This window comes from Glycine soja, chromosome 16 (genome assembly GCF_004193775.1).
Source record: "Glycine soja cultivar W05 chromosome 16, ASM419377v2, whole genome shotgun sequence".
Lineage (NCBI taxonomy): Eukaryota > Viridiplantae > Streptophyta > Magnoliopsida > Fabales > Fabaceae > Glycine > Glycine soja.
The window spans coordinates 6217764-6238007 of NC_041017.1; the positions used below are offsets into that span (position 1 = coordinate 6217764).

At 32.4% G+C, this 20244-nt stretch overlaps 2 protein-coding genes across 2 annotated transcripts; both read left to right on the forward strand.

Annotated features, from left to right (window-relative positions):
• The first annotated feature begins 864 nt into the window (after positions 1 to 864).
• On the forward strand, positions 865 to 7579 carry LOC114390831 (peptidyl serine alpha-galactosyltransferase-like). The gene is made up of 8 exons (XM_028351726.1): positions 865 to 1319; positions 2226 to 2396; positions 2824 to 3067; positions 3199 to 3399; positions 3638 to 4113; positions 5129 to 5293; positions 5454 to 5697; positions 6395 to 7579. The coding sequence occupies exons 1-8, from the start codon at positions 1024 to 1026 to the stop codon at positions 7001 to 7003; spliced, it is 2406 nt and encodes an 801-aa protein (XP_028207527.1). The 5' UTR covers positions 865 to 1023; the 3' UTR covers positions 7004 to 7579.
• A 7599-nt stretch (positions 7580 to 15178) lies between these two features.
• On the forward strand, positions 15179 to 19688 carry LOC114390244 (protein WVD2-like 7). The gene is made up of 8 exons (XM_028350950.1): positions 15179 to 15354; positions 16068 to 16577; positions 17087 to 17452; positions 17533 to 17591; positions 18106 to 18181; positions 18285 to 18347; positions 18797 to 18895; positions 19280 to 19688. Exons 1-8 carry the CDS (start codon positions 15253 to 15255, stop codon positions 19502 to 19504), a joined length of 1500 nt encoding a protein of 499 aa, XP_028206751.1. The 5' UTR covers positions 15179 to 15252; the 3' UTR covers positions 19505 to 19688.
• The last annotated feature ends 556 nt before the right edge of the window (positions 19689 to 20244 follow it).

The following is a 20244-nucleotide window of genomic DNA, read 5'->3' on the forward strand; positions in this document are numbered from 1 at the left end:
AATATAATAAGAGATTTCACATTATTAATCAATTATTTTCTAACATGATTATGGTTATCATTATCTTCGTAGTGGAATATTGAAAAAATCATGAAAATAAACTTAGGTAAATATAAAATTAGACATTTATCTTAATAAAAAGGAGATGAGGGTGGGATGTGAAGAGTTTGGGTATCATATAAAGGATTTTAAACAATAAGCATAACTTATTCCAAAAAACTTTTGTCGGCCAAAGTCAAAATTTAAATTTGAAACTAGATATGAAAGATAATGGACTCATAAAAACTTTGAAGCATTGAAGATTGAACGCACACATTCAACAACCAAACAACCATACTTTTTATATATTTTTTTGTTTTTATTTATCCGTCACTAGGCACGGGTCACTATCATATTAATTATTTTATTTTTTTATCTCACTTTTCTCTTTTAATTTCTTTTTTATTGTATAGTTTATTTTTATATAAATCTAGTGCACAAATACACTTTCATAACTTTTATTTTAACATGTTTATATACGTACCACTATTTACTGCGAACTTTAAAATTTCTTTTTATACAAGCCTCATGTGCAAACCCTCTTCATCAATCTCAAATACCTTTTAGTCTTTTTTTCTTCCCATTGTACGATTATTCGCTGTACTAAACAATAAAAATATTACAGAAGTCGCATTCGCATAATAAATATATACAGCAATGCATCATATACATATAATAATTGATAGAAAAAAAATTCATGTAATAAATATATACGATAATTCATAAAAATAAAAATAAGAGAAACACAGGGAAAAAACATTGAATGTTAGTATGTTACAAAGAAAAGAAATACTAAAAAAAATGTACAAATTAATGTAACCGCCTCGTCAACTAAAAACATTTACCACAAAGCTCCAAACTTTGACTACGCATTTGCACAGGCTCTCTGGGGTATGGTGGCAGCCATTAAAGCCATCGAGTTCAGATCTCGTACCCAAAATTAAACAACACCCACTTCACATCTCAACTTTCAATTGATCCACAATGGAGAAGTTTTCGATTTTGTTGCTGTTGGTGATGTTGGATCAGTTCATTTTCACTGTGGAAGCGGCTCAGAAGGCTCCATGGAGGATTCAGGTGCTTTTCTCTGTGGAATGTCAGAACTACTTTGACTGGCAAACGGTTGGACTCATGCACAGTTTTAGAAAGGCAAAGCAACCGGGGCACATAACGCGTCTTCTCAGTTGCACTGAGGAGCAGAAGAAAACTTACAGAGGGATGCATTTGGCTCCCACTTTTGAGGTGCCCTCAATGAGCAAACACCCCACAACTGGTGACTGGTAAAGTGGCATCAGTGTTTTGGAATAAGTTTTTTTTTTTATTCGTAGGAATCAAACTAAGGTATTAGGGGGTTTACAATAACTCTTGCACACTACTCAACTAACTTAGTTAGACCCCCTTGGTGTGTTTGGAATAAGTTAAATCAGCTTCAGGAGTTTAAGTTGGACTGACAAGTGTAGATTGGTTTTGTCACTTTGTGTGTTTTGGTTTTATTGAGAAGTGATCTGCTATCATTGGCATTGCTTGTGATCAAGGCTTTAAAAAATGATCCGTGACTGTGATTATGGCCGCAACATCAAGGTTTTTTATGGTCCACGACCACAATTTGGGACTGCATCAACCACATTTGTCTGTGATATCAACAAACGCAACAAAACAACAATGCAACCGCGGTCGATATTTAAAACCTTGGTTGTGATTATCCCATGTTAGTGGTGCCACTTTGGTGGGACGTTTTTGTTAAGTGAAGGATGTGTTACTGTGTGATTCTGTTAATCTATTCATATGCAAACTTTGTGTGTTTCTGTTCTAGCTAAATTGTTCCTGTGAATGTTAGGCTTGATCTGTGTTTATATCAGTTTGTTGTTTAAACTAATGTGCATTGGTATTGGTTTCTATGCGTGTCTTTTACTTAACTGATCTCATATGAGGTAGACAAGTTTGTTGTGCTCATGTCTTTTATTTAGAAATTCAGGCAAACCCCCCTCCCCCTTCCCTCCCCCTTTTAATAATGAATATATTCCTGCTAGTCCTTAGAAGTGGTTGATCTCTACCATTCCCAGTTATGTGAACTTAAGTCTTTTGCCAAATAAGACACATGAATACCATTTTGCAGAAGAAGTGAATTAATGAAATCCTTTTCCCTTAATAGGGTGCGTAACATATAAATTCTGTATACTATTCAGGTACCCTGCAATAAACAAACCTGCTGGGGTTTTACATTGGCTCAAACACAGTAAAGATGCAGAAAATATTGACTGGGTTATCATCCTGGATGCAGACATGATAATCCGTGGGCGAATTGTACCTTGGAAACTTGGTGCTGAGAAAGGAAGACCTGTTGCAGCATATTATGGGTATTCATTAATATCTTAATTATTTTAGTTACTCCTTTTCTTAGTGATATTGTGTTAAAAGCTAGATATTTGCCCAATGGAAGGTATGTAATTGGGCTACTGCAGCCTCATGTTTTGCAGTGAAAAAATTACAAGAATATAGAAGTTTTGAGTACCTAAGCTTTTCTTATTTATCTTGACATTAATGCTTTCATTTGACATTTTTGTTGGGGAGAGAGAGATGGTTTGAGACATCTAATGATAAATTAGAGAATATGGAATTCATGAAAACCCAAACTTTTGTTTTTTGAATTTGTATCAAGTTATGAAACTCGCTTGTCTGAATTACTTGAAATAGTGCATATATCATGCACTTTTTATTCAGCGTTTATATCTCTGGCTCACCATGAAAACATGCCATAAACATAATAAAATTCCTTCTCTCCAGGTACTTAAGAGGTTGTGACAATATATTGGCTCAACTGCACACAAAACACCCAGAACTTTGTGACAAAGTTGGTGGACTTTTGGCCATGCATATAGATGACCTGCGAGCCTTGGCACCTATGTGGCTTTCAAAAACAGAAGAAGTACGACAAGATAGGGCTCACTGGGGAGTGAACATAACTGGTGACATATATGAAAAAGGATGGATTAGTGAGATGTATGGATACTCTTTTGGTGCAGCAGAAGTGAGTTTACTCTCTTAAAAATGTTGTATTTTGAACATCAAGCACTATATAACTATTTAACTTTCAGTATTTGTTTTGGTTTTTTCCTTTTTTTCACTCTTTTCATTTGAGCTTTCTTCTGTTGTTCACAGGTTGGTCTCCGGCACAAGATCAATGATAACTTGATGATTTACCCAGGTTATGCTCCCCGGGAGGGAGTTGAGCCAATTCTTCTTCATTATGGGCTGCCATTTAGGGTAGGGAATTGGTCATTTAGTAAGGCTGACCATGATGAGGATGCCATCGTTTATAACTGTGGCCAGCTCTTTCCTCAACCTCCTTATCCCAGGGAGGTATGTAAACCAATGTATTTATAGGAGGCAACTTGTGTCTTTTTGAGAAACAGTTTCTTATTCTGGTGGCATACCTGACTCATAGGAGAAGCAAATTCTACAGTCTTGTAAATATTTTTCTTTGACGTGTATCTATAAGACTCAGCATTTTAAGCTTCATGTTTTAGTCATTATACTGAATTTATCCATACATCAGTTTTTTTTTTTCTTTCTGAAATTCCAAAATTTCTTATTGCAGGTAATGCAGTTAGAAACAGACCCCAATCTACGGCGAGGACTATTTTTAAGTATAGAGTGCATAAACATTTTAAATGAAGCTCTTCTGTTACATCATGTGGCTAACGGCTGCCCTAAACCACCATGGTCTAAATATGTGAACTTTTTAAAAAGCAAAGCCTTTGCTGAACTAACTAAACCAAAATTAGTAACTCCTGCTTCTCTAGAAATGATGGAGGATACAGTACAAGAACATATTGATCATGATACTACCAGGCCATATCCTAAAATCCATACTGTTTTTTCCACTGAATGCACCCCATACTTTGATTGGCAGACTGTAGGGCTTATGCATAGTTTCCATTTAAGTGGACAGCCAGGAAATATCACTAGACTTCTCAGCTGTTCTGATGAGGACTTAAAGCTATATAAAGGCCATAACTTGGCTCCCACCCATTATGTCCCTTCTATGAGTCAACATCCATTAACAGGCGACTGGTAATTGTGTGTGTGCATTTCAATTTTCAGTTGCATTATGTTTACCTTCTTAGTTACTTTCTATTTCTGCACTTACACTTGGAACATAAAAATCAACATAAGTGGTTATGAAGTCAAGCATGTAATGTGCAAAGGACTAACCTTTGTGGCATATCCTTTTGTTTTTTCTGGAAGATTTTTTAAATAATTTAGCTAAAAGTATTTCGTCTTATGAGCTTGTCCTGGTAATAAAATTATGATTTTGTCTGAAACTATATTCACTATGGTCAAACTTGTTATCTACATTGGTTGACTTTTTCTTTTTCAATTTCTTGTTTTCTCTGATTTCTATTTCTACTGAATTCTGTGTGCTGTTTATCATTATTTATTAGTGTACTTTCTAACATCTCAAGGTCTTAGAAACAGATATATCTTGTCAACTTTATTTCCCTATCGAAATAAGTGAAACCTTCTAGACCCAATGTCTATAACAGCTGGATGTGATTATTATGCAATATGTATTGGGGTATCTTTTGATGTTCTAAAAATAAGGATCTGGGTTTAGTCTGTAAAACTACTCATTGTTGCAGACCTCCAATAAGGAGTGTCTGGATATTTGAAGAAGAATAGGAGTATAGGGAATTAGAGATTTAAGCTGTAGCAATAGAAAATTAGAAATAACAACTGTAGTAACTGTTTAGGAGGTTACTGTGCGGAGAGTAGTTATAAGACAGTTAAAGAGACTTATTGGAGGTTATTGATTGTTTTGAGAGATAGAAGGGAGGCCAGGTCTCTTAAATACCCAAGGGAAGGACTGAATTCTCTGCACTACTTGTCTTATCAATGTATGGATTGTATTACATTGATATTGACACATCTTTGTCTTGTGTTTGGTGTAGCTTGTTGAAATGGTGTACAAATAGCTTGCTCCACTACACTTAATGCACAATAGTTGAGATCCTATCACATTTAGATGTTGTATGTAGATGAATTATGTAGACTTCAGGCAAAGAAGTGAATGTCTGTTTTATTTCAGGTATCCAGCAATTAACAAACCAGCTGCAGTCCTCCACTGGCTCAATCATGCAAATATTGATGCTGAATTCATAGTGATTCTAGATGCTGATATGATAATGAGAGGCCCAATTACCCCATGGGAATTTAAAGCTGCGCGAGGCAAACCTGTTTCAACTCCTTATGAGTAAGCCTAGTGAATTCGATTTATCATTGTAAAACCTATTAGTGTTGTTGACATCAATGTATTGTGGATGGACTTGTATTTCTGGGTTTTGTCTTGCTCTTTCTTGCATTTAGATTATGATGACTTGTTTGTTGTTTCCATTTTTATTCTTTACATACAGCTACCTTATTGGCTGTGACAATGAGCTTGCAAAATTGCATATTAGCCATCCTGAGGCTTGCGACAAGGTTGGTGGTGTAATCATCATGCATATAGATGATTTGCGGAAATTTGCTTTACTCTGGCTGCATAAAACCGAGGAAGTTCGGGCTGATAGAGCTCATTATGCCAGAAATATAACAGGAGATATATATGAATCTGGTTGGATTAGTGAGATGTATGGTTACTCATTTGGCGCAGCAGAGGTATTTTGTTTTAAAATTTTCACAATTCATACTCAACATACCTGTTTATCTAAGCACAAGCATGGTAGACAGACACAAAAGCACAGACAAATTCAAAGTGTTCTATTCAAGATTTATATAGTTGGCTTAAATATGTTTTTTTGTCCCTAATAAATAATTTATCTTTGCGTTTGCTCCCTAAGAAAGTTTTGCTTTGCATTGAGTTCTTAATAAAACAACAATTTTGTTTTTAGTGCTTGACACTTTTTTTTTTAGTTCCTAATAAAATTAGCGAATTTTGTGTTTTCTCCCTTATAATTTTTTTTTCATTTGTTATTAGTCGGGACTAAAACAAAATATCAAGGACCAAACACAAAATTGTTGTTTTATTAGGGATGCAATGCAAAACAAAAATTTATTAGGGAGCAAAAACAAAAATTAGGTATTTATGAGGAATCAAAAACATATTTAAGCATAATATATAATACGGACATGGCTTCCTTTTTGCAGTTTTCATGCTTCATGATTGTTCACATGATTCTAGGCTGCAATACTGTGGATTGAAATGACCATCCAATTTGATGCCCTCATCATGAAGTGCATTTATCATTTACGTGTTCAGTTGCACTCTATATTGTTATACTACAAAAATAATTATTTTACATCCTCCTTAAATTATGAACTAGCTTCACTGTTATAACCTGAAATGTTGTTGCAGATGAAATTAAGGCATACTATAAACAGAGAGATTATGATATATCCAGGATATGTTCCTGAACCAGGCATCAAATATAGAGTTTTCCACTATGGATTGGAATTCCATGTTGGGAATTGGAGTTTTGACAAGGCAGAGTGGCGAGAGATCGACATGGTCAACAGATGCTGGGTCAAGTTTCCAGAACCACCAGACTCCTCAACACTTGATCACAATGACGAGGATAATTTTCAGCGAAACCTTCTCAGTATAGAATGCATGAAGACACTAAATGAAGCATTGCATCTGCATCATGAAAAAAGGAACTGCCCCAAAGATGGTTCCGTACTCGAATCCAAAGAGGACGCAACAGAGGAAAGCATAACTTCTAGGAAAATCAGTAATTTCAGTGAAAATTTTGACTCAAAGGTAAATCATAAGTCAGCAAATGATTCTGAGGAGATGGCTAGTGTTCTTAAAGATGGGACAGGGATACCTAGTTCCTTCATGGTTCTATTTTTATGTGCATTTTCTGTATTTGGTTTCTTGGTCATCATTTTTTTGGTGCATTCTGGTCATAAAAGAAAAGGGATGAAAATGAAACACCATAGAACCAGGAGAAGAAACTTGTAAGAAGGATAGATAGGGGAGGGACATGACTTCGCAACCGTGGCTGAAAGTGCCTCTTTAAACATTCTTCTCTTATTCTGATACTGTAAAATCTGCAGGTAAAGAATTTTAGACTACCCTGCAGTGAAGTTATCATAAATTGAAGGGCACAAGTTATGCTACCCGAGAGATTATGACTTCATTCCCATAGAGCATGATAATATGAACGTTCAAGAAACTCACTTGAACAGGTTTGAAAGTGCTTGTACTATTTTGTACTCAGGAATCATAAAATGGTTAGAAACATAGAACGAGACTCAACCCTGCACCTTCAATGTTCAAACAGGTTGGTGTTAAACAGGGATTGTCCTGCAGAATAGGGGCGTAAATTACTTTATGATTCACACGTTTTTTATTTGTCACAGCAAAGGCATTCGGTGAGCTGTGTCATTTTCTTAAATTATTGTAACATTTTATTCCTCTCAATATTTGTAAAGGATTTGTAATAAAATGGTGTTATATGTCAGCATTGACAACTGACTATTCTAGAAATATTATTACAACACTGCCAAAAAGGATATATTATTAGAAATATTATTACAACACTGCCAAAAAGGATATATTATTACAACTGTATGGTAAATGGCTTGGGTACAAGTCTTGATGCTAGTGGCTGATCTAGGTTATGGTCAAGGGGTGCACTTGCACCTCCTCAATTTTTAAAAAACAATTTTATTAATGTTGTTATTTTTAAAACTAATAATATCAAGGCCAATTTATGGTATCTATGGGAGATTTTAATGAGATTTTGCATTTGGAAGACAAGCAAGGAGGATGTTCTGTGGATTTATCTATAATGCAAGGGAATAATTATTCCACTACTAGATTTGTTATTCACACTACCAAGATCCAAGACCTAAGACCCAAGACCCACGTCTACTGCGTTGGCACACCCACCATCAATCAACCTTGTCCTTTGCACCTTCCTTTTCCCTCACTCTTTTTTGCTCACAAGCAAATATGGGCAACGGTGTGAATCTAGGGTTGGGATCCTAAATTTGGTTGTTGAATCTGTGTGTGTTTGGGATGATGATCCGACGAGATTGGGATGGTGGGTTTGAATGGGGAGAATTTGTGTTGATGCTCAACCAACACTAGAAATATGATTCTGTTGTTGTACAACGTACAATGGAATCATATTTTCGTTAGGCACACATGATGTAAAAATTAACGCAATGAAAATATGATCCCAATGTACACTATACAATGAAATCATATTTTTGCTGCTTTGTTTTTTTTCCATCCCCTAAATAACAATGGAAATATGATTTCATTATACATTTGTACAAACAAAATTGTATTTTTGTTGTTATTTGTTTTCCACCCCCAAATAAGTAACGAAAGAACGATTCCATTGTATTTTCGTCCAAGGGTTAATTTCAGAATACAACTAAGAGGCACCCCACATAGGTAATGCCAATAATGCAAAATTTTATTGATGTTGTTGATGAGTGTCATATGAAGAACTTAGGCTTTAATGGTGCTAGGTTTACATGGTCAAATAAAAGAGCGAAGTCCAATACTTTGGCTAATGATGCTTGGAGGAACTTTTGGCAAGAATTAAGGTGTCTTTAAAGACTAGATATAGTTCGGACCAGAATCCCATTATTGTGGAGTTTGAGACTCATAAGAAGAAACCAAGGAGGAAGCATTATTAATATAAGTTTGAACAAAGATGACTTCAGGAGGATGAGTGATGGGATTGTAGTTACATCATGGGCATAAGGGGATAATTTAATGTCAAATTTACAGTGTACTAGTATGTCTTTGGAGACACTCCAAAAAGCACCTTTCTTAGAGGAGAATTTATCTAAGGAGTTAAAGGTGAAGTCTTTTAATATACTTTAAGTCAAGAGGAACTACATTGAAGACAAAGATCTAGGGCGAGTTGGTTGAAAAAAGGGTGATCAGAATACAAAGTTTTTCATAAAAAGGCATCCTAAAGGAACATGTGAAATACTATAAAAAATTTAATGCTAATGATGGAGTGGTGCATTAAGATGAGAACATTCCAATTGCTATTGTCTACTTCAACTCTCAAAGATCATGCTACTAAGAGGCACTGAATCCTAGCTATATTGTAGCTATCAATGACTCTCTCTTGAGATATGTGTGATTGGAATATATGTAACATATCAAAACTATATACAATATATGTAACATATGAAAACTATATAAAATCAAAGTTTAAGTTTCCTTTATCTTTATGGATGAAAAACATCATGACACTTTGAATGCTAGTTTTCATAAAGCTTTTGGAAGCAATACATTTAGTATAACATTGGGCATTGTATTTATTTTTCAAACCATTAGAGTGAATCCAATTTTGTTACATTGAACACATGTTCAATTAAAATCATTTTTGCGTCTAAGATAAGAAATACAATACCTTCACTCAATTTAGATGCATGTAATAATGTAATACTCAATGAATCTCATTAGTCCATCAAATGTTAATATCTTTATTATCATAAAAAAATATTAGATTTTTAGGGGTTAGACATCATTCATGTCTTTGATTTTAACAAATCACTCACTCTTGACATTTATTTTTGCATATGAATTGAGGAAGATTGTCAAATTTAATTTCAACTAAAAATTCCATTTCTCTCTACCCAATTTTCATTCTTATAATGATTTGATTTAATGTTGATTAGTTAAATTTCACAGTTATTCTTCATTTTTTTTATTTGATTCGTTTATTGGTGATTTAATTTCATCAATTAAAATAGTTTTATTCAAGCATAATTGATTTATTACTCGTAAATTGTTTGATTAAATGTCAAATTTAAGTATGCTATTTTCATTTGAGGTCATCCCCTTATGGTGTTCTATTATTGTTTCTCTTCAAGTCTCTAACTAAGTTGCAATTGATATTCTTTATTAGAATTATGTGTTCCTTGACGTGTAAATCATTCTATAATTACATTTTTTATAGTTGGCAATATAGCAATTTGTTGATTCAAGTTTAATCTTTGTCCCTAAAGCCTGAGAAGTTGTTATGCATTTGCCTAGCTAATCCTTTTATTATGGATCTATTATAGTATCTTAATGTGTGCATGCCCATGCCAAATCAAATTTAAGCCAACATTCAAAGTCTATTGATATTTTAATTTGATTTCTCTCTTGCTTTTCTTGATATAAGTATTTGTGAATTTTCTTTCCATAGTTTAAATAGTTAGGAATAAAAAAATGTTTGGTTTATTATGGGGGTACAAGTGCTTTGAGGATTTTTCTTTTGCTTATTTTCTATGCTAATGGCTTTGAAATCCCAAAAGAGGTAGACAAATTGTTTAGAAAGTCATTGTTCCCAACACTAAAAATGCATCACAATTGACACTTTTGGTACCCTATTTTCACTGAGTTATATTTCAAGAATCATTAGCTAATATATTTGTTTGACTATAAGCATACTGGATCTTACAAGTGAAATTTCATATGTAGAATCTCTTTTTCTTCAAAGCTTCAATCTTGTATTTATAAACTTCTATGGATAATAAAATGTATTATCCTTTCTTTTGAGCATTTCTCACCTTGTCTCTAATACTTGTACGAAAATGATTTGTGCATATAATACATTGATTGTGTTTTGTTTATTATGGGGGGGGGGGGGGGGGGAAAAAGATGTTGTTTTGTTTATTATGGAGGGGCAAGTTCTTTGAGAATTTTCTTTTGCTTATTTTATATGTTATAGGTTTTGAAATCTACATATGAAGTAGACAATTTGTTTAGCTAATAAATTTGTTTGACTATAAGCATATTGAATCTTACAAGTGAAATTTCACAACTAAAATCTCTTATTCTTCAAAGCTTCAATCTTGTATTTATAAGCTTCCATAGATATGATCATTGTTGGGAGGAGAGCCTTCTAATTTTTCCATTTAGACACAAAGGCCTTTCAGTCTACGTGTTAGCATGTGGTGGAGAGAGAAAGACAAAAAGTATTGTCCTTTCTTCTAAGTAGTGCTCACATTGTCTCTAATACATGTACAAAAATGATTTGTGTAGATAATATGTTAATTGTGCTTTGTCCTGCCTTACAAACATACACTTAAAATTTAAATGATAAGATATTTTTAATAAGGCGACAGAACACAAGACAAAAGTTAAGATTTATCTCTTGTAAAGAATTATAATTTGGTCCATGCAAAACAAAGGAATCTAATAATTAATCAAGTAAATTGCCTTGCTTGTAGGTAAAGAGATTGTTACATACGTGGGACCAAGACCACCCGTTGGAATACACTGCTACATCTTTGTGATGTTTAAATAGAAAGTACCCTTAGGTCTTGTGGAACAGCCACCAACTTGTGCAAGCTTCAACACTTATTATTTTGCCAGAGATTGGACTTGGGCCTCCCAGTGACCACTGTCTACTTCAACTCTTAGAAAGAGCCTGTTGCTAAGAGGCGTTGAATCTTAGCTGCTATCACTGAATATCTCTTGAGATATGCATGGTTGGAATATATGGAAGAGATCAAAAGTATATGACTAGTGATTAAATACAAACTTTCCAATAGAATCATTCTTGCCCAAAGCACATGTATACAACTTTTACATTGGACATAATAAAACTTGGTCTAAGTATAAATGGAATTTAAAGTTTCATTTATCACCATGGATGAAAAGCAACACAACACTTTGGATGCTAGTTTGCATAAATTAAAGCTTTTGGAAGCATTACATATATATACTAGTGTGTTAGGTGTTGTATTTGTTTTAGAAACCATTGGATCAAATCCAATTTTGTCACATTGGGTGCATGTTTAATTAAAATCATTTTGCATAGGATAAGAAATATAATAGCATCAACTGATTTGGATGCATGTAATCTTTTAATAATCCATAAATCTCATTAGTCCATCAAACATTAATATCTCTGTTATTATCAATATTATGAGATTTTGAGGGTTAGACATCATCTATGCCTTTGGTTTTACAACTTACTCATTCTGAACATTTCCTTTTTCATGTGAATTGAATAACATTGTCAAATTTAATTTCAACTAAAATTTTTGCTGGAACACAAGTATGAGTTAAAATCTCGCATTGCATAAGATTGAAAAAGTTGAACACCACATAAGTAAAAGTAAGATTCATAAACCTGGACTTTAAGGTTTTGAGTTAAAGTGTGGTGTTAAGTTTACTTATGTGATTACTCATAACTCATTGGTATAAATCTTTCCAGTTTACCCTCCTCGGTTGCATAACAAATTGCATTTTATTCTTATAGTGACATGATATAATGTTGATTGGTTAACCTTCCAAGTTGTTCTTTAATTTTTTATTTGTTTTTTTAATTTCTTTAGTTCAATTAGCTTTCTTCAAACATATTTGATTGCTCATAAATTTTATAATTAGTTGTCAAATTTAAGCATCTTAGTTTCATTTGAGTTCATCCCCTTGTCGTGTTCATTATCATTTCTTTGCAAGTCTCTAGTTAAGTTGAAATTGATATTCTTCATTAGAATTATGGGCCCATTAACGTGTAAGTCACTCTACAATTATGTTTTTGATATTTAGTAATAGAACAATTTGTTGATTCAACTTTAATCTTTGTCCCAAAAGTATGAGAAGTTGTTATGCACTTTCCTAACTAATCCTTTTGTTATGGATCTATTATAGCATCTTAATGTGTGCATGCCCATGCCAAATCAACTTAAGCTAAGCCAACATACAAAGCCTATTTGTATTTTAATTTGATTTTTCACTTGCTTTCCTGGAGACAAGTATTGGTAATTCTTTTTCCTTTGTTTAGTATGGCAAACAAGTGCTTTTCAGGAAAAAATTGGTTTTCTTTCTTTCTATGGTAATAGCTTTGAAATCTCCAAAAGAAGTAAACAATTTGTTTAGAGAGTTGTTATTTGTTTGTAGAAATGCAACACATGGGATGACTAGTGAATTACTTTTTTTCAGTAAACAACAAAGGAAAAGAAAAAAAGGAGAACAAAAAAATATTTTTTGTCTGATTAGGAAAGAAAACCAAAGTTGGTTAACCCACATATAATTTCATGTCAACAATTATACATTCCAAAAAATGTTTGAATAGGTTAACCCAATCATTTGAATTGGTTACCAAGTCACAAAAGCTTGTAAGATTTAGTGTACTTATAACCAAATAAAGTTATAAGCTAATGGTTTTTGAAATGTAACTCAATAAAAATAAGGAACCTAAAGATTCAGTTGTAATTCATTCCTACTCATTCGAATTTCAACTCTCTAAATAAATTATGTACTTCTTTTGGAGATTTTAAAGTCATTACCATAGAAATAACCCAAATTTCCCCCCAAAGCACTTGTTTCCCATATAAAAAAAACATCTTTTTATTCCATAACAATTTAAACAACAAAATAAAAAATTCTCAAATGTATGTCTCCAATAAAGCATGGGAGAAATCCAATTGAAATATCAATAGGCTTTGTATGTTGGCTTAGCTTAATTTGATTTGGTATGGGCTTGAGCACATTAAGATGCTATAATAGATCCATCACAAAAGGTTAGGTAAGTGCATAATAGCTTCTCAAATTTTAGGGACAAAGATTAAAATTTAATTAATATATTGTTCTATTACAAATTATCAAATAAGTAATGCATGTTAAGGAACACATAATTTTAATGAAGAACACATATATAACAACTTAATTGGAGACTTTAGCTACAACAATAATGAACACGTAAGGGGATGAACTAAAAAATTACTTAAATTTAACATTTAATCAAAAAATTTATGAGCAATCGATGAAGCTAGAAGAAAACTAATTGAGTTGATGAAATCAAATTGTCATTAAACAAAAAAAATAAAAAATTTAAAAATAATTGTGAAAGTTACTTAATCAACATAAATTCAAGTCACAAGAAGAACATCATACAAATTGAATAAAGAGAAATGGAATTTTTAGTTGAAATTAAATTTGGCATCATTATTCAATTCATATAAAAAAAGAATGCAAAGAATGAGTGAATGAATCTTAATTGACCTCTTCCAAAGATCAAATTGAGATTTAATAGCAATGGAACATCATTGATTTTGTCCCTTTTCTATTTGGATGCAAAGGGGTTTGATTTGATTGATTCCATTGTCGGAGATAATCAAAATCGAGGAAGGCACAAGCTTAACAACACCAAGCATGATGTAGAGGCGATTGAGATCCTAGTGCATTATTTTTAGTATCTATTGCAAATTTGATCTTATGTGGGTATAAATTTCTTTATCATTCCTAATTTAGCACATTATTTTTAATTAAATATGAAACAATTTATTATATATTTAATTTTCATAATATTTTTAATTAAATGATCAAATATATTTTCAAAAAAATTTGATAATTATATTTCTCGATTGATATTTTAATTTATCACAATAAGAATGATATGACAATTCGATTTTAAAAACATATTTAATTAGAATAAATATTGATAATATATTTCTATCATTTTCTATGAATAATTTTTTTTAAAATGAATGAGGTTATTATGTGTCATATATATATATATATATATATATATATATATATATATATATATATATATATATATATATATATATATATATATATATATATAACATTATGTGCGAATTTAACGTAAAATATTAATCCTAAATAGAGAGGGAAAAAATCAATATTTTAAAAGTGAACGTAAATAATTGTATATAGAGATCATAAAGAAAATAATATTCTCATTTAATTTGATATGAAAGTATTCAAATAAATAACGATTGGAATTCTTATAAAATGTCTGACACAATGTAAATCTGCCATTGCTGTTTACATTCTTGTTCCTAGGATCGTCTTTATTAGCTTCAATCATGCAGAAGAACAAGCTTCCTTGATTGAGCTTAACGTAAATAAAGATTCTTCAAATTCAAACTAACCAACAACAGAAATGGATATAGTTGGTCTTTTCACAATGTGGGCCACACCAAGATGAAAAAGATTTGAGGACCCTCCTCCCAACATGATTGGCAGACCCCACTTTTTTGGAACTAAAATAGATTGCACTATGATATATTGATACTCCTTTTGAATCAGTTGAAGACTTTTGCGCATCACATGGACTTGCTCAGCTTTTTATTTGAAAATTCAAATTTGAACCGGGTTCAAATGATTGCAAAACGGCCACATAAAATTAAATCCAACGATGCTACCAAGGAGGATAACATCACATTACATTATAATACAATTATAGCAAAATTTGGATTTTTTAGGTTTGAATGTATGTAGCAGAGAAATTAAACAAGGGAGACTCATCAGCTTGTCTCATGCAACAACAACCATTCTGTTATGCCTCTGGCTTTCCCAAAGAAGCCAACAAGGTCAGTGATCATTTAACAGTCGCTTCTGTACCCAAGATTTTGTACTGTTCTTGGATTCTTGAATTCTGTGAACTGCCATCAGATATTTCCTTTGTTTTCGTTCATCTTTTCCTTTAGTTTTTGGAAAATGGGAACAAAAGCACATAAATAGAAATTTCAGTCGTTCAATTTTGCCCAATTTTTGTCCTAATGGTTACCTTAGCTTTTCTCATAATATATACAAATGAGTTTAGAAATTCACTTATTATTGCTTATTAATCATTTTAATGAATTGGGTTTCGATAAACCATATCACAGTACCTTCTAGAGGATGCAATTAGTAGTAATTAGACTTTTTAATAAGGTTTTAAAATCTGATCACGGTTTTTTTGCTATCTTTTATCTTGCGTGAAATTACAGTGAAATACAGCTGATTTAGCAACAATTATAGTTGTGATACAGTCCTAGAAATTCCAAAATCCTTGCCATTGCAGCCAAAATCCCTGATGCACACCATTTTTTAAAACCTTGTTTTTTCTTATTTTTTTGTTTAACCGGAAATGTTAGTTGTTAATATGTTAATTTTTGTCAAGGGGAGACTTGAACCCACCATCAATTCCTCCCTCTCTCTTATTTTTATAACCAAGTGAATCTTATATCTCCAAATCTTTTCTAATATTCTATGATACCATTGAGGTTCACCTTGAAAAGCCTGTTAAACTTGTGCATTTCAGAGCAACCCAAATAATGCACTTGGACAATCAGTCTCATTTGGGAGGTTCATGCCAGAGTCCCTGGCATGGGAGAAATGGTCTACTTTCTCTCACAACCGCTATGTTGAAGAGGCAGAGAGGTTTACACGGCCCGGTTCGGTTGCACAGAAGAAAGCTTTCTTTGAAGCTCACTACATGAAACTTGCTGCTCAAAAGGCAGCTGCTTTGCTTGAACAAGCAAACAGTGCCTCACAGACACAGCAAGAACAAGAAGAGGCCATAGTTGATAACACGCATAATTTGAACATGACTAGTCCAAAATCTAAGCTAGTTCTCCTTGAAGAAAATGCACAGGTTTTTAACTCTGAGCCAGATGCCACTACCTATAATTCAAATTCAAATACAGATGCTGCTTTACCTCAAAGTGACATGTTAGGAGGAGCTCAACCACTGATAGATCACCAAGCTTTTGTGGTTAAGTTGCAAAATCAGCTTGGAAAAGTTGATAACTACAAGGAGCCAAGTGAAGAGGTTAGTGGAACACTATCAAAGGAGAAGACATTATTATATAGTTTGGGACCATGTGGTTGTGTCCGATCTCTATGTGACACAAAATTATATTGTTTAATTTACAAAAAGAGTTGATGTGTCACATGGAGATGGATAGGAAGTGAGGACCACATGATTTCTGGACTATATAATAAATTCTCCCAATAAACATTAAAATTTGAGATTTATTTATTTTCGGTTAGTGAAACACTTACAAAAGACAAGAAATTATTGTATAATTTGTGACATCATGTGATCGATCAATCTCTACGTGACATTATATTATTTAATTTATAGAAAAGAGTTAATAACGTGTCATATAGAGATTGTGACAAAGTAAGGACCACATAGTCCAAGGATTATATAATAATTTCTCCCATTAGAAACTGAAACTTGAGGTCGTTTCCATTGATTTATTTCCAGGAATTATTTTTCCCTTTTTTGATACTAATGACTACATAGTAATTGAACAAAAGTTGTAATTGCGGCAGGGTACAAACTTTGATCAGAATATTTTGCAATCAACGGGCAAGAAGAAACAAGCTGTTTCTTCATTCAAGTTGTTAAAAGTTATTGGTACCCCCAAGTTCAACTCTACACCAGTGAAATCAAAAACTCCTAGTCATTCTAGTAAAGATGGTATTGCTACCCCAATGAGCAATAATCCTGCACTAACCTCTTCTAAAAAAGAAGGATCAACTTCTAAGTTACCTCACATGTCACTTAATTTCACACTAGTTAGAGAAATCAATAAATTGACCGTATCATTGGTGAGGAAATTTGGAAGTACTGGAGTTGGAGCTAGTTCTTCCAAGGCTTCAAAGGATAGCTCGACTCTTATAAAGACCACAACTAAGGTATGGTCCTGCCTCAATGCTTATTTCATTATACACCCTCTTACGAAACCTTTAATTTTGTTATGATCTTCCATTTGCAGGCTTCTAAGAATGAGTCTCAAAAGCATTCTTCATTTACTCCGTTAACAGAAGCGCAAAGGTAACGATTTTGAAAAATAGTTAGTCACGTGACATATTTTTTTATTACATTTATTTTTCTAATGGATCAAATCCTGCCATCATCCATGTAAATATTGTAGAATCATAGGTCCAAAACACCTATTTTTTCATCATATGACCCCAAATGGCACTTGCTCTATTTAGAGTAAGTTTAATCTCTTGTTTAACAAGTATTAAAGTCAAGAATAACTAAGCAATCTGTCTTGCGGCATTCATTTTTTGACCATGGCAATGAATTGAAACATGTTTGCTGCTAGGCTTTAATTTATGAAGAGAATGAATGATTATATATCATTTTTGTGTATATATGAGTTGTTATGTGTTAACTACAAAAACATTTCTCATCCTTGGGAAACTAGTACTAGTGAATAAGTGGATGATTTGTTGATTTTGGCAAGTACCTTCAACAGCAATTACAGCTACACCCCGAAGAGGATTCTTAATTGTGGTTATTATTTCTAGACTAAGTTATCCAATGCTTTAAATGGATGCAGAAGTAAAAGGAAAACCCCCATTATATCCTCCCCATTTAGGTTGAGCACCGAAGAAAGAGCTTCAATTAGAAAGAAGGTAAAACTCATTCTTTACTTTTCTCTTATAATTCACTGATTATGCCTTGATACATTTATTTAATTTCTTATCTTTCTTTGCCTGCTGATCTTCATGATTTCAGAAACTTGAGAAAGTGTGCAATGCTAGTGAATCACAGAAAGTGCAGCCACATACAAAATTCAAGGTGGGTTGACATGTAAAACCAACAGATTTAACACCTAGTATAAATTGTCATTCTAATCGTTATATATAGACTTAAATATGTTTAAAATATCTAATATATATTCGATTTTTGTTTCGAGTCCCTTATAATTTTTTTTGTTGTTTTAAGTTTCTCATATATTAAATTTTTTATTTCAAGTCCCTATCGTCAGTTAAATAATGACATGACACTATTTCTACGTTTCTTTCAATATATGTCAGTCATTAGGATAGTATTATATCATCATTTAACCGATGACAGAGACTTGAAACAAAACTTTTAATATATCAGAAACTTAAAACCATAAAATAATTTACCAAAAAGTCAAACAAAAATAAAATATATATCATGACCTAAAAATTATTTAAGCCTTATATATATTACATGGTTTCTTCATCTTAATCAGTAACATTGAATCCTCTGACACGCAGGAGAAAGCAGAGACAAAGATTAGAAAACTAAGTCAGAGAATTTGTTTCAAAGCAGGGTCATCACCTGATTTTTACCAGGATAGAGAAGCATCACAAAAGGTATATTTTCCCATTTGTTTACAAATAATAATATGCATGGATGCTTCAAAATTCATGACGTATCCGAATTGCAACCGTATAGGATACTAATGCGTGATTACATATCAAGAGAAATTGTTGTAAGATTGGAGACTGGCACATACATATGGTTTTCAATTTTTCATCAATCTACACATGGTAGTCCTAAACTCAATTCAAAGAAATATTGTACATAGGATGTTAAAATATCTAGGTTATACATGAGAAATTATCATATGGAAAGATTTCTTATCATAATTTAACAAAAATGTCATATTTATGTATTGTATCATGTCGAATTTGCTACTTATTCTCCCAAGAATTGAAAAGTTAACATAAATTTGTTTAATTGCTGATTTCTTGCAGGATCGATTAACACCTCCTGAGTCACCCAAAGAGGGAAGAAAACCCACTTTAAGTGTCGTAGAGAGTAAAAGTTCTTTACCTCGTAATAGACCTTTCCAGGGAAAGAATTGTGGCACCATGACTCTGCCTCGCACTTCAAATTCCTCTATGATTACTACTCATGAAAATACATCTCCAAATATTCAGCATAGAAATCCAAATGATAGAAATTACAAACAATTTTAGGGAGTACACTATTAATGTGTAATGCACTTCTACTTTTGTAGCCAAAGATCATAGTTAATATGTAAATATAGCTTCATGAAAATGAGGCTTCTGGTGTGCGTGTTTTGGGTATATGGCTGTATGGTATGACCCTATGGCATGACTTATTACTATTTCTTTTTTCTCGTATTTTTTTTTTCTCCTTCACTATGTGTTTTTGTCCATTGTTGATCTATATCTATATTAAATATTTTCATACAAATATTATTCATCCAAGTAAAATTACTTCTATTTTTCTCCTCAAATTATAATTCATTTAACTAATCCGACAAATTAATTTTTATTTTAAACTTTTTCATATCCACATGTTCCTTAAAAAAATCAATACTGTTATGGAAACAAATGAAAGTTCTGAACCAGGGGCGGACCCAGGATCTATTGACTGGGGGAACCAGGTTTAAAAATTAAAATCAATACAATAAATATACTAACATAAAAATTTATACAAAGAATTTATAATTATATATTTTTCAAAATAATCTAATATTATATAATAGAGAATATATTTACGTAGAAGTTAAATTAAACAATTTTTTTAAAATATCCAAAATTACATATGACAATCACCAATTTTACATGCCACTGAGAATCCTAATAAATTTATAATAAAATTTGGTATTTATGTTAAACATTTTTTTTTACAAAAAATCTTATCATGTTCATAAAGATTACTAAATTAGAATAAATTATGATACTCATTA

Bases quoted from the DNA above. Each gene is read 5' to 3' on its own strand.
- LOC114390831 (XM_028351726.1), top strand. From the start codon at position 1,024: ATGGAGAAGTTTTCGATTTTGTTGCTGTTGGTGATGTTGGATCAGTTC. The intron at 1,320-2,225 runs GTAAAGTGGCAT...TATACTATTCAG, and splicing joins CACCCCACAACTGGTGACTG to GTACCCTGCAATAAACAAAC. The intron at 3,400-3,637 runs GTATGTAAACCA...TTCTTATTGCAG, and splicing joins AACCTCCTTATCCCAGGGAG to GTAATGCAGTTAGAAACAGA.
- LOC114390244 (XM_028350950.1), top strand. From the start codon at position 15,253: ATGTATGTAGCAGAGAAATTAAACAAGGGAGACTCATCAGCTTGTCTC. The intron at 16,578-17,086 runs GTTAGTGGAACA...TAATTGCGGCAG, and splicing joins ACAAGGAGCCAAGTGAAGAG to GGTACAAACTTTGATCAGAA. The intron at 18,348-18,796 runs GTGGGTTGACAT...TCTGACACGCAG, and splicing joins AGCCACATACAAAATTCAAG to GAGAAAGCAGAGACAAAGAT.